This window comes from Nyctereutes procyonoides, unplaced genomic scaffold (genome assembly GCF_905146905.1).
Source record: "Nyctereutes procyonoides isolate TBG_1078 unplaced genomic scaffold, NYPRO_anot_genome, whole genome shotgun sequence".
Lineage (NCBI taxonomy): Eukaryota > Metazoa > Chordata > Mammalia > Carnivora > Canidae > Nyctereutes > Nyctereutes procyonoides.
The window spans coordinates 6,542,635-6,556,648 of NW_026575136.1; the positions used below are offsets into that span (position 1 = coordinate 6,542,635).

At 38.5% G+C, this 14,014-nt stretch overlaps 1 protein-coding gene across 1 annotated transcript in view; it reads left to right on the top strand.

Annotated features, from left to right (window-relative positions):
- Positions 1-14,014, top strand: part of LOC129495519 (rho GTPase-activating protein 15) — a 617,088-nt gene that overhangs the window by 72,755 nt on the left and 530,319 nt on the right. The window contains exon 3 of the mRNA XM_055303107.1: positions 10,076-10,144. Coding sequence (XP_055159082.1) covers positions 10,076-10,144 — 69 coding nt within the window. The remainder of the gene's footprint in view (positions 1-10,075; positions 10,145-14,014) is intronic.

Sequence of the window (14,014 nt, forward strand, 5' to 3'; positions counted from 1 at the left end):
TACCATAGACCCCATAGTTCCTTTCAAAGGTGAAATAAATATGTGCTCGGTAATTGCCCATTTCTGTTCTGGTTTCTTCTCATTTAAATTTGTCCTTCTCTGCCTCATTTTGTTCTACAATGGCAGAAGTTAATATCTTCTAAAACATGACCAGCATACACCCAGAACCAAGTGGTATACCGTGGTGGTTCATTCTGTGAGATTATATTCTCTCTTCCTCCCCATTCTGCCCCCCTTTTATCTTATTTACGTTTTCGTGCTCAATGTTGGGGCTTTCTTTTTTTGTTTTTTAAGATTTTATTTATTTATTTATTTATTTATTTATTTATTTATTTATTTATTTATTTATAGAGACACAGAGAGAGAGAAAGAGAGAGAGAGAGAGAAAGAGAGACAGAGACACAGGCAGAGGGAGAAGCAGGTCCCAATCAGGGATCCCGATGCAGGACTCGATCCCGGGTGTTCGGGATCATGCCCAGGACTGATAGTGGCGCTAAACCGCTGAGCCACCCGGGCTGCCCCAATGTTGGGGCTTTATACAAGTATTTCTGGTTTATATAAATTTGGGATTAAGCATCTTCTAACATACAGAGCTTAATACACTCAGAACCAAGAGGATCACCCACTAGGACCCCTCAAGGACACTACATTCTCCCTCCACTACAACCTCATCACCATCACCATCACTCAGTCTCCCTCACTTTTTTTTCTTTTTTCTCTTTTTCCTCTTTATTTTTTTTTCTTCTTTTTTTCTTTTTTACTTCTTTGGGATTTTTGGCCTTTTATTATTTACTACTTTGTTTTAAAATCTGTTTTTCACTTTAGTGGTCCTTTTGTTTTATTTCGCTCTGATCTTCATTTTCATTTTCTGGTCTATGACCTCGTCAGAATCATATAGGGTGAAATTTACATAGGTCGTGGTTGATATTCTTGACTTAGCCCATTCATACAGCCACTCTGCACTGAGCAAAATGACTAGAAGACAGAATTCCTCACAAAAGAAAGAATCAGAAACAGTACTCTCTCCCACAGAGTGACAGAATAGGGATTACAATTCAAAGTCAGAAAGCTAATTCAGGGGTACAATTATAAAGCTGCTGGTGGCTCTGGAAAAAAAAGCATAAAGGACTCTAGAGACTTTGTTATGCAGAATTTAGATATAATCAGGCCAAAATTAAAAATAAATTAAATGAGATGCAATCCAAACTGGATGTCCTAACGGCTAGGGTTAAAGAGGTGGAAGAGAGAGTGAGTGACCTAGAAGACAAATTGATGGTAAGGAAGGAAGCTGAGGAAAAAAGAGAAAAACAATTAAGAGATCATGAGGAAAGGTAAAGGAAATAAATGATAGCCTCAGAAGGAAGAATCTACATATAATTGGGGTTCCAGAAGATGCCAAGAGGGAGAGAGATATTTAATAAATCATAACAGAGAACTTCCCTAATTTGGGGAAGGAAACAGGCATTCCAATCCAGGAGACAGAGAGCCCTCCCCCCTCCAAATCAATAAAAAACGTTCAACACCTCAACATTTAATAGTGAAACTTGCAAATTGCAAAGATAAAGAGAAAATCCTTAAAACAGCGAGAGATAAGAGACCCCTAACTTATATGGGGAGAAGTATTAGGTTAACAGAAGACCTGTCCACAGAGACCTGGCAGGCCAGAAAGGGCTGGCAGGATATATTCAGGGTCCTAAATGAGAAGAACATGCAGCCAAGAATACTCTATTCAGCAATGTTCTCATTCAGAATAGAAGGAGAGATAAAGAGCTTCCAGGATAGGCAGAAACTGAAGGAATATGTGACCACCAAACTCACTCTGCAAGAAGTATTAAGTGAGACCCTGTGAAAGAAAAAGGGAATCCAAGGGAGACAGAACATAAGAGACTCCTAACTCTGGAAAATGAACAAGGGGTAGTGGAAGGGGAGGTGGGCGGGGGGTTGGGGTGACTGGGTGACGGGCACTGAGGGAGCACTTGACGGGATAAGCACTGGGTGTTATGCTATATGTTGACAAATCGAACTCCAATAAAAAAATACAAAAAAGGGGGAGGGGACCAAAGAAACAATTCACAAAAACAAGGACAGTATAGGTAATACTATGACACTAAATTCATATCTTTCAATAGTTACTCTGAACTTGAATGGGCTAAATGATCCCATCAAAAGATGCAGTGTATTGAACTGGATAAAAAAGAAAGACCCTTCTATTTGCTGTCCACAAGAGACTCATTTTATTTTATTTTATTTTATTTTATTTTATTTTATTTTATTTTATTTTATTTTAAGAGACTCATTTTAGATCTAAGAACACCTCCAGCCCGAAAATGAAAGGGTGAAGAACCATTTACCATTCAAGTGGTCCTCAAAAGAAAGCAGGGGTAGCCATCCTCTTTCAGGTACATGTAATGTACCTATCTTATCAGATACATTAAAGTTTATCCCAAAGACTATAGTAAGAGATGAAGAGAAACACTATATTATACTTAAAGGATCTATCCAACAAGAGGACCTAACAATCATGAATATTTATGCCCCTAATGTGGGAGCTGCCAAGTATATCAATTAATTAATAACCAAGGTAAAGAGATACTTAGATAATAATACACTAATAGTAGGAGACTTCAACACAGAACTTTCTGCAAATGACAGATATTCTTAGCAGAACATCACCAAAGAAGCAAGGACCTTAAATGATACACTGGACCAGATGGATTTCACAGATATTTGCAGAACTGTGCATCCGAACACCACTGAAAACACATCCTCAAATGCACATTGAACTTTATCCAGAATAGACTACATACTGGGTCACAAATCAGGTCTCAACCAATATCAAAAGATTGGGATTGTCCCCTGCATATTTTCAGACCACGATGCTTTGAAACTAGAACTCAATCACAAGAAGAAATTTGGAAGAAACTCAAACATGTGAAGGTTAAAGAGCATCCTGCTGAAAGACGAATGGGTCAATCAGGAAATTAGAGAAAAATTAAAAAGATTCATGGAAACTAATGAAAACGAAGATACAACCATTCAAAATGTTTGAGATATACACAAAAGCAGTCCTAAGAGGGAAATACATTGCAATACAAGTTTCCCCCCAAAAATTGGAAAAAAACTCAAATACACAAGCTAACCTTGCACCTAAAGGAACTGAGAAAGAACAGCAAGTAAAACCTAACAAGCAGAAAAAGAGAGATAATAAAGATTCAAACAGAACTCAATGAAATAAAGACTAGAAGAACTGTGGAACAGATCAACAAAACAAGGAGTTGGTTCTTTGAAAGAATTAATAAGATAGATAAACCATTAGCCACCCTTACTAAAAAGAAAAAGACTCAAATTAATAAAATCATGAGTAAAAGAGGAGAGATCACAACCAATACCAAGGAAATACAAACGATTTTTAAAACGTATTATGAGCAGCTATATGCCAACAAATGAAATGGATGCATTTCTGGAAAACCACAAATTACCAACACTGAAACAGGAAGAAATAGAAAACCCAAACAGGCCAATAACCAGGGAGGAAATTGAAGCAGTCATCAAAAACCTCCCAAGACACAAAAGTCCAGGGCTAGATGGCTTCTCAGGGGAATTCTATCAAACTTTTTAAAAAAGATTTTATTTATTTATTCATGAGAGATGAGAGAGAGAGAGAGAGAGAGAGAGAGAGAGAGATGCAGAGACACACACAGAGAGAGAAGCAGTCTCCAAGCAGGAAGCCTGATGTGGGACTCGATCTTGGGTCTCCAGGATCATGCCCTCGGCTAAAGGTGGCACTAAACCACTGAGCCACCGGGCTGCCCTCTATCAAACTTTTAAAGAATAAATAATATCTATTCTACTAAAGCTGTTCTGAAAGATAGAAAGGGCTGAAATACTTCCAAACTCGTTTTATGAGGCCAGCATCACCTTGATTCCAAAACTAGACAAAGACCCCACTAAAAGAATTATAGACTAATATCCCTGATGTACATGGATGCAAAGGTTCTCAACAAGATGCTAGTCAATAGGATTCAACAGTACATTAAAAAGATTATTCACCATGACCAAGTGGGATTTATCCCTGGGATGCAAGGCTAGTTCAACACTCATAAAACGATCAATGTGATAGATCATATCAATAAGATAAAAGACAAGAACCATATGATCCTCTCAATAGATCAGATAAATCATTTGACAAAATACAGTACCCGTTCCTGATCAAAACTCTTCAGAGTGTAGGGATAGAGGGAACATTCCGCAGCATCTTAAAAGCAATCTATAAAAAGCCCACAGCAAATATTATTCTCAATGGGGAAACACTGGGAGCCTTTCTCCTAAGATCAGGAACACGACAGGGATGTCCACTCTCACCACTGCTATTCAACATAGTACTGGAAGTCCTGGCCTAAGCCATCAGACAACAAAATGAAATAAAAGGCATTCAAATTGGCAAAGAAGAAGTCAAACTCTCCCTCTTTGCAGATGACATGATACTGTACATAGAAAACCCAAAAGACTCCACCCCAAGATTTCTAGAACTCATAAAGCAATTCAGCAGTGTGGCAGGATACAAAATTAATGCCCAGAAATCAGTGGCATTTCTATACGCTAAAAATGAGACTGAATAAAGAGAAATTAAGGAGTCAATCCCATTTACAGTTGCACCCAAAAGCATAAGATACCTAGGAATAAACCTAACCAAAAGGTAAATCTTAGGTAAAGATCTATACCATAAAAACTACAAAACACTTCTGAAAGAAATTGAGGGAGACACAAAGAGATGGAAAAATAGTCCATGCTCATGGATTGGAAGAATTAATATTGTGAAAATGTCAATGCTACCCAGGGCAATTCACACATTTAATGGAATCCCTATCAAAATGCCAGGGACTTTATTCAGAGAGTTGGAACAAATAATCTTAAGATTTGTGTGGAATTGGAAAAGACCCCGAATAGCCAGGGGGATATTGAAAAAGAAAACCATAGCTGGGGCATCACAATGCCAGATTTCAGGTTGTATTACAAAGCCGTGGTCATCAAGACAGTGTAGTACTGGCACAAAAACAGACACATAGATCAATGGAACAGAATAGAGGACCCAGAAATGGGCCCTCAACTCTATGGTCAACTAATATTCAACAAAGCAAGAAAGACTATCTACTGGAAAAAGGACAGTATCTTCAATAAATGGTGCTGGGAAAATTGGACAGCCACGTGCAGAAGAATGAAACTAGACCACTCTCTTACACCTTACACAAAGATAAACTCAAAATGGATAAAAGATCTAAATGTGAAACAAGAATCCATCAAAATCCTAGAGGAGAACACAGGCAACACCCTTTCTGAACTTGGCCACAGCAACTTCTTGAAAGATATATCTATGAAGGCAAAGGAAATAGAAGCAAAAATGAACTATTGGGACTTAATCAGGATAAAAAGCTTCTGCACAGCAAAAGAAACAGTCCACAAAACTAAAAGACAACCTACAGAATGGGAGAAGCTATTTGCAAATGACCTATCAGATAAAGGGCTAGTATCCAAGATCTATAAAGAACTTATCAAATTCAACACCCAAGAAACAAACAATCCAATCATGAAATGGGCAAAAGACATGAACAGACATTTCACCAAAGACATACACATGGCCAATAAGCACATGAGGAAATGCTCTGCATCACTTGTCATCAGGGAAATACAAATCAAAACCACAATGAGATACCACCTCACCCCAGTGAGAATGGGGAAAATTAACAAGACAGGAAACCACAAATGTTGGAGAGGATGCAGAGAAAAGGGAACCCTCTTACACTGTTGATGGGAATGTGAACTGGTGCAGCCACTCTGGAAAACTGTGTGGAGGTTCCTCAAAGAGTTAAAAAATAGATCTGCCCTATGACCCAACAATTGCACTGCTGGGGATTTACCCCAAAGATACAGATGCAGGGAAATGGTAGGACACCTGCCCTCCAGTGTTTATAGCAGCAATGTCCACAATAGCCAAACTGTGGAAGGAGTCTTGGTGTCCATCAACAGATGAATGGATAAAGAAGATGTGGTCTATGTACGCAATGGAATATTACTCAGCCATTAGAAATGACAAATACCCACCATTTGCTTCAACATGGATGGAACTGGAGGGTATTATGCTGAGTGAAGTAAGTCAGTTGGAGAAGGACAAACATTATATGGTCTCATTCATTTGGGGAATATAAAAAATAGTTAAAGGAATTATAGAGGAACTGAGTGGGAAAAATCAGAAAAAGGGACAAAACATGAGAGACTCCTAACTCTGGGAAACGAACAAGGGGTAGTGGAAGGGGAGGCAGGTGGGGGGATGGGGTGACTGAGTGATGGGCACTGAGGAGGACTAGGTGCTATACTAGGATCACAGAATACTAGGATACTATCCTTGACAGGATGAGCATTAGGTGCTATACTACATGTTGGCAAATAAAACTTCAATAAAAAATATGTATAAAAAAGTAAAGAAAAAATTAAATATTTAAATAATTTTTTCCCAAAAATTTCAGTCATTTACTTGTTATGTTTGTGGACTTTTTCTCCATATTGCACATTATATAGTACTTACTTAATTGTATTATTTACACTTTATTTTATTTTACTCTTTTTTTTATTAAGATTTTATTTGTTCATTTGAGAGTGAAAGAGAGAGAGTATGAGCAATGGGGGGAGAGAGAGAAGTAGATTCCTTGCTGAGCAGGAAGCCTGATGCAGGGCTGGATCCCAGGACCCTGGGATCATGACCTCAGCCAAAGGCAGAGGCTTAATCAAATGAGCCACCTGGGCACCCCTTTACTCTATTTTAATGGAAAATGTATTCATACCACTAATAAATGGCTTTCTGTGTAAAATTTTCTGCTAAACCTTAAGACTGTGTGTATGATAATTAAGACGTTCATCAGCTAAAATAATCTCTTGTGCCCCTGGCAATATATACACAACACATTTTAAAAACATTGCCTTATAGGACAACTTCCTAGTGACTAGAAGATAATATTTAGAGGCTGGTAGGTCAATACACCCACCACAATCTAGAAGTGGTAGGATAAAGGAAGACATGGGTTCATCATAGAAGAAATGGTTAAACTGACACAAAGGGAAGTCCAGGTGCTTATTCATCAATGCTGTGGAGACATTACTTGATACTACTTTCTCTAACATTTAAAGCTTGAGGTAACATATGCTAGGAGAATGATTTTTAGCCCAAGACTGGAAATCCAACAAGTTTCATGGAAATGGAACAAGAAAAAAAAAATCCCAGAACTCTTCCACTCTTGTAAGTTTTACGTAAGACATTTATATTAAATTTTCAGTGAAGATAATAAACCTTAGTTTAATGACTAATAGTTAACAGAAGTCAAGTTCCAAATGCACAGCAGTACAAAATAAATGCCTGGTTCCTTAAAAGGTTTTAATACCTAACATATATGTGAATATATATATATATATATATATATATATATATATATATATACACACATATTCATTTCAATGTGAATTAAGATCAGCTATGGTTGTTTTATTTAGGATAATGCTAGGAGCTGTAAAATTCTCTACAATACACAATGGCTCCAAGAAATAGAAGTTTATTTCTCACACTGAAGCAGTTAAAAAGGAAATTTTCTACAGGAACTTTCCTTACTTTCTACAACTTTTCTCTAAGTATAAAATTAGTCCAAAATAAAAGGTTTACTAAATAACACAAAATGAGCTTTCCTGGCCAATGTTTGGCTTTTCTCCACATGATGATTCAGTCTTCTTCCATCTTGCATCGTCAGCCTCCTGCAGGGCCTCCTTCAGTGTTCCCTGGAAGCCAGTGCATGAGGAGGCAGCAGGGAGGGAGGGGAAACACGCCCTGGTTACTAGCTTTGAATGGGAAGAGCTGCTCATGGGTTCTGCTCAGATCCGGTTGTTCTGAACGAGTCACGTGGCCCCTCCTCACTGCAAGGCAGGTTGAGAAATGCAGTCTAGAGATAGGCCCTGGAGAAAGGACAGAATTTTGATGAGCAGGGACTGGGGTCTGCTACAGTCATCCCCTCCCTCACCATACATCGGTTTGCACCTGTCTTCCAACACTTAGAAATGCATCTATGTGCCTCCCCAAAGAAGATGACCCCAAGACCCATGCAGTTACTACATCAAACTCCAAGAGCGGAATAGCTATAAATAATTTTCTTTACCAAGCCAATTTCTTTCTAGGGGGTTCAAGGTTTAGAACCCGAAGAAATGAATTCTCTGTTCTGTTTTCCCTATCACATCCAATAGACGATGGTGGACAAGAGCTTGGTAACTGGAAACAAACACACAAACTCCTCTCATTTGTAAAGGAAATAAATGGTAAATGGCCAACAGTCACTTGACCCAAATGATTATTAAAATCTGCTGGGCAGGCCTGTGAGACTCCTGCCCCGGCAGCAGAGTCAGTTCCTCGCTCTCCTGGTTCTCCTTTCTGGCATAATTCCCCATGCCCATTGTTCTCCAAGGTTTCTGGCTCTGCTTTCTGGAGGCTTTTCCTTTCTGGTTATCCCCCACCCCCACCCCCTGGCCACATTGAATGTGAGCTTTGAAGAGAATGGCTCCCTTGGAAGTTGTATTGCCTTACAATTCGGTTTTGTGGAGCAAATATGGGGTGCAAGGGTTGTATAGAGTCACAGGTTTTTGAGGCAAGGCCTCTGGTCTCTTTGCTAATGCAATTCTCTCAAAATCTTAAAAGACATTGATTGAATCTGTTCAGTCAGTTACATGTGCCAATAACCAGAGTCAATGGCATCCAAAGTTCTTTTCCAGACAGTTCTCAGGACTGCTTTATTTCCTTACTACCTCAACTCATCCCAGCCTCTCTTTTTCTCTCTCTCATTTCTCCTTTTCCTACTTCCTTGTCTCTTTTGCCTTACCCACCTCCCTTCATGTAAAATACTGGAAAAATCCTGTCTAGTAAAATAGTATTATTAATTGGAGCTTTGGTTTAAATTATCAAACAATACAATATTTCATTATAAATTCCTTCTTTTTCTCTTTTTTTGTTTTATTACAGAATCAGTCTGTGATGCATCTTTGGCAGAAACAAGAATAGGCATTTAAAAATTTTGTTCCAAAAACACTAATCCATTGATTATCATGTATTTAAATACATCTGTAAAAGGAGATATGAAATATAGAGGTATAAAGCAATGATTTTTTTATGCCTACAGAATCTCATAAAAAATTCAGATAAGATACAGCAGGAACACCTTGTCTTTACTACACAGTGTTTGAGGCTTCTATTCGGACTTGAAGCATGGGGCTGACTCAATGGTTGGCAGAGGGAACCATCAGAAAATACCTATACTCCTATGATTGGCAGTTGATACTTTCTGCTAGAACCTCAGCTAGTCTCTTAGCCAGAAACCCTATGAGGTCTCTCCCTGTGATCTTTCTGTGTGAGATGATTTGGACTTCATCTTCACCCAACAGGGTGAGTATTTTCCAAATTTGAGGGTTCTCAGAGAATAAGGAGGAAATGCATGACATTTTTATGCTCTAAAATTTTAAGTCATGTAGTGTCCCTTCTGCTCTATTTTTTGACTGAAGAAGGCATAAAGCTCTAGCCAGGTTCAAAATGAAAGAACATAGACCCCACCCCTTGATAAGAGGAGCGTCAAAGTTACATGGAATAGGAGATATTGTTGGAGCCAGAAATCTTTGAGTACAAATTGGTCAATGTCTAAACATTTACTTTCCATTTTAGATCTACTTTGTTTGACTCCTTAAATGAATCTTAATATGGTTATTTACCTGTGTACTTTTATGAAAATATGCTTTTTAAAACCATTTATAGGGATACCTGGGTGGCTCAGTGTTGAGTGTCTGCCTTCGGCTCAGGGCATGATCCCAGAGTCCCAGGATCGAGTCCTACATTGGGCTTCTTGTATGGAGCCTGCTTCTCCTTCCTCTGCCTATGTCTCTGCCTCTCTCTGTGTGTCTCTCATGAATAAATAAGTAAAATCTTAAAAAAATATATATATATAGTTTCTTTTTTTGGAGAAAAAAGTATAAAAAATATCTAATGTCAATATTTTTGCAGATATCCCGACACAGAAGGAATCATTCACAGCATGTCTTGAAAGATGTCATTACTCCATTGGAACAGTTGGTAAGTTTATTTCCCTGTAATTCTGTATTATTTACCTACTACTGCAGAATAAATTATTCCTAAACTCAACAACTTAAAATAGCATGCATTATTATCTCATATTTGTGTGGGTCAGGGATCCAGGGATGGCTTAGCTGTGCCAGAGTCCTCTGGTTCACAGTTCTTCAAAAGATTTCAATCAAACTTTAAGTAGGAATTGGAGTCACATCTGAAGGTTTGATTGGGGAAGGATCTGCTTTCCTGTTCATGCACATGATTGTTGGCAGGGTTCAGTTCCTCCAGGAATGTGGTCCAGAGGCTGCTCTCAGTTCCCTGTCATATGGGCCTCACCAGTAGAGCCATGCTAGCAATTCTGCTAGCGAGACAGAAGGTGAAATCTTTTGTAACCTAATCATAGTAGTGATATCCTGTCAACTTTTCCATGTTCTCTTGGTCAGAATCAAGTCACTAAGTCCAGTCTATACTCAAGAAGGGACAACACAAAGCTGTGAATTACAGGAAGCAGAGATTATTTGGGACCTATTGTACTTTTGACAATTTTTTTTTAAAGAAAAATTTAATCCTAGGGTGCCTGGGTGGCTCAGTTGGTTGAGCATCTGACTCTTGGCTTTAGCACAGATCGTGATCTCAGGGTCATGAGATCAAGCCCTGTGTTGGGCTCTGCACTCAGTGTGGAGTCTGCTTGAGTTTCTCTCTCTCTCTTCCTCTGCCATTCCCACTCATGCTCTCTCTCTCTCTCTCTAAAATAAATGAATAATTTTTTAAAGGAAAAAATTAATCCCTTACCAGTAGATTCTAAGCCCACTAAAGCAGGAATTTTTTGTTTCCATTTTTGTTTATTGTTTTATCCTAATGACTAGAAAAGTGCCTGAAACATTGCAAATAACATGAATGAAATATTAGAGATATCTTAAAAACACATAAGCCCAACTTTCCTGATATGTTCTGACACTTCTTTCTGTTAATGATTCATTTTTGATAAACATAACACCATTTTTCTTTATGCTTATCCTTCCTGCTAAATTTCACATTGGCCAACATGCTTCCAGTTTCATGGGCTTATAGGACACTGCACTGAGATGACTTGATTTCTAGCTTTTCCCTGCTATTCCATCCCTATTATCTTTGGGCTTTCTCATCCTCAACACCAAAAATATTTCTTTTTCTAGTTCAGTTCTCTCTTTCATTGTTCATCTTCTAGATCCCTCATCTCTACTCTAGCCATTGCTCCACTACTTTCTTTGTTTTAGAATAAAAATTCCTTACAAGGATTGACTACCTTTTTTGTTGTCAATTTCTCCTTTATCTCTTGAACCAACTCCATTTAGGCTTTTATCTCAACTGCTAATCTCCTATCAAGGTCATCAATTGCTTCCATATTGCTAAATCCATAGGTAAAGTCCCAGTTTTCTCATTAGATCTGAGCAGTTTTTTGTTTTTTTTTTAAGATTTTATTCACTTATTCATGAGAGAGATACAGAGAAAGGCAGAGACATGAGACACAGAGAAAGGCAGAGACATAGGCAGAAGAAGAAGCAGGCCCTTTGCAGGGAGCCCTATGTGGGACTAGATCTTAGGACCCCAGGGTCATGATCTGAGCTAAAGGCAGGTGCTCAACCACTGAGCCACCAGGACCACCAGGGTGCCCAGACCTGAGAAATTAACCCAGTTGATAACTCTTTTTTTTAAATGATTTTTTAAAAGCTTTTATTTATTCATTCATGAGAGACAGAGAGAGAGAGAGAGAGAGAGAGAGAGAGAGAGAGAGAGGCAGAGACACAGGCATAGGGAGAAGCAGGCTCCATGCAGGGAGCCTGACATGGGACTCGATCCCAGGTCTCCAGGATCAGGCCCTGGGCCAAAGGCAGGCGCTAAACCGCTGAGCCACCTGGGCTGCCCTGATAACTCTCTTTGAAACACTTTCCTCATATGACTATGAGTAAACCGTTTTCTTATGGAGCTTCAGTGAATTAAATAGCCACTCATGTTCCATTAAATAGAATTCCATTTTGCCCAGGCCTTCAAATGCTTGTGATGGCACCCCCACCCCTCCCCTGGACTCCATTGTGCCCCTCCCACTGATCCTGTGTAGCAGTTCCATACCAATCTTCAGGAAACAGTACTTTCTTCATTTTCCTTGTGAAAGCATCCAACAGCCTCTAATTCTCTATGACATCAAATTTATAGATTTCTCTCATGGTCTCTGACTTATCTTATTTATTATCTACTCCCAAATATACACCCTCAAACCAGGGATGGTAACATCATTAAGACACATCTTTTACCCTGAGGGAACTTGGGTTTTCTGTGACAACTGTTATCCTCATCTCAGCACTCTTTTGTGTTGTTCACCCTCAGTTCATGGGTAATAGGCTTGTTCCATGGCTACACTGTAATGCTTTGAAGTTAGGGATCAGGACTTATATTTTCTTTATTATTTCATACTTCGTCTTACATTGCTTTTGGCACCAGGACTTGTTCAGAAAAGACATGTTTGTCAACTGATTTAATAATAAGATGTTAATGGTGTATTAAAAGTATATTGTCAATTTAGATGTTAATAAATATATGCCTGCTATTTATAGAAGTTCTTTGTGAGAGAGATTCTCTAAAACCTGCCGAGGAGGAGGCATGGATGGCCAGGGGGAGAGAGAGAATCCCAAGCAGGCTCCACGCCCAACACAGAGTCCAACGTGGGGCTCAATCTCACGAACCTGAGATCATGACCTGAGCTGAAATCAAGAGTCGGTTGCTTAACTGACTGAGTCACCTAAGCACCCCTGATTAACTTTTAACTATCCATTATCATTCATACCAAGACTTGAATTATTTTCTAAAACCTATAAAGTTTTCTTTATGTTTGACTAATCTAACCTTATATTATATTTACCTAGACACACATACTTTTCCTCAAAAATACGGTTATGTTCCTCACTTTCATCTCTACTAATCTCCTCCCTTCCACTATTGCTTCAGCCAGAGGTTCTCGCAATAGTTTCCCTTAGCAGTACCAACCAGGATGACCTATTAAACATGCAATAATATACATTGAAACATTTTAGAAAATAATAAAATTCTTTAAGTTAGATTATTAGTCATTATTTTTACCATATGGATTTTTTAGCTTATTTATGTCCAACATTTTTTGCTGTATAAATCCCATTTCCTTGATTTCAGAACTCCCCTGAACATTTTCTAGAAACCATGAGAAACCTTGGCTTTAAACATAACTGGCAAAAGTGCATCATTAGATCTATCCCCTTGGAGAAAAATGATTCACTTTTTAAAAGTGGAATCTGCCATGGTGGGTACGCCAATAGATGCTATCACTCTCCAGTAGCCAGGCTTCACTTCTCAATGGCCCCTATAATGAAGTAGATAATGATCAACCTGGTTAAACAGAAGCATAATGCATTTGTTCTGAATACTGGCAAAAATACATTTCTTGCTGGAGTCTAAAATCTCATGGCGGAAACCACCCAGTTCACTGACAGGTGACGTCATTCATGCCACATGGTATACAAATCCATATGCTATCAGTGCAAGAGACCTAAATTATTTTCTGGGAATCTGTATGGTTGCTTAACAAATGCTATAATGCAGCAACGATTTTCAACACAAAATGTCAAATATACTATTATGTGTTTGTTTCCGGATCTTGCGTATTTCATGTTGTAACTGTTCATGATACCTAATTATTTTCAGGGCACTTTCCCTTTTTCCCTCAAAGAAATGCTTGACAAAAATAACCATGTTTATAACATGCTAAATTTTTATCATCTTTATTTTTTTCAAAAGAGTATGAGACAGTCTATGGATAACCCTGCAGGAGTCAAAAGCCTGTGGCAGGTTTTAGAGAATCATCTGCTG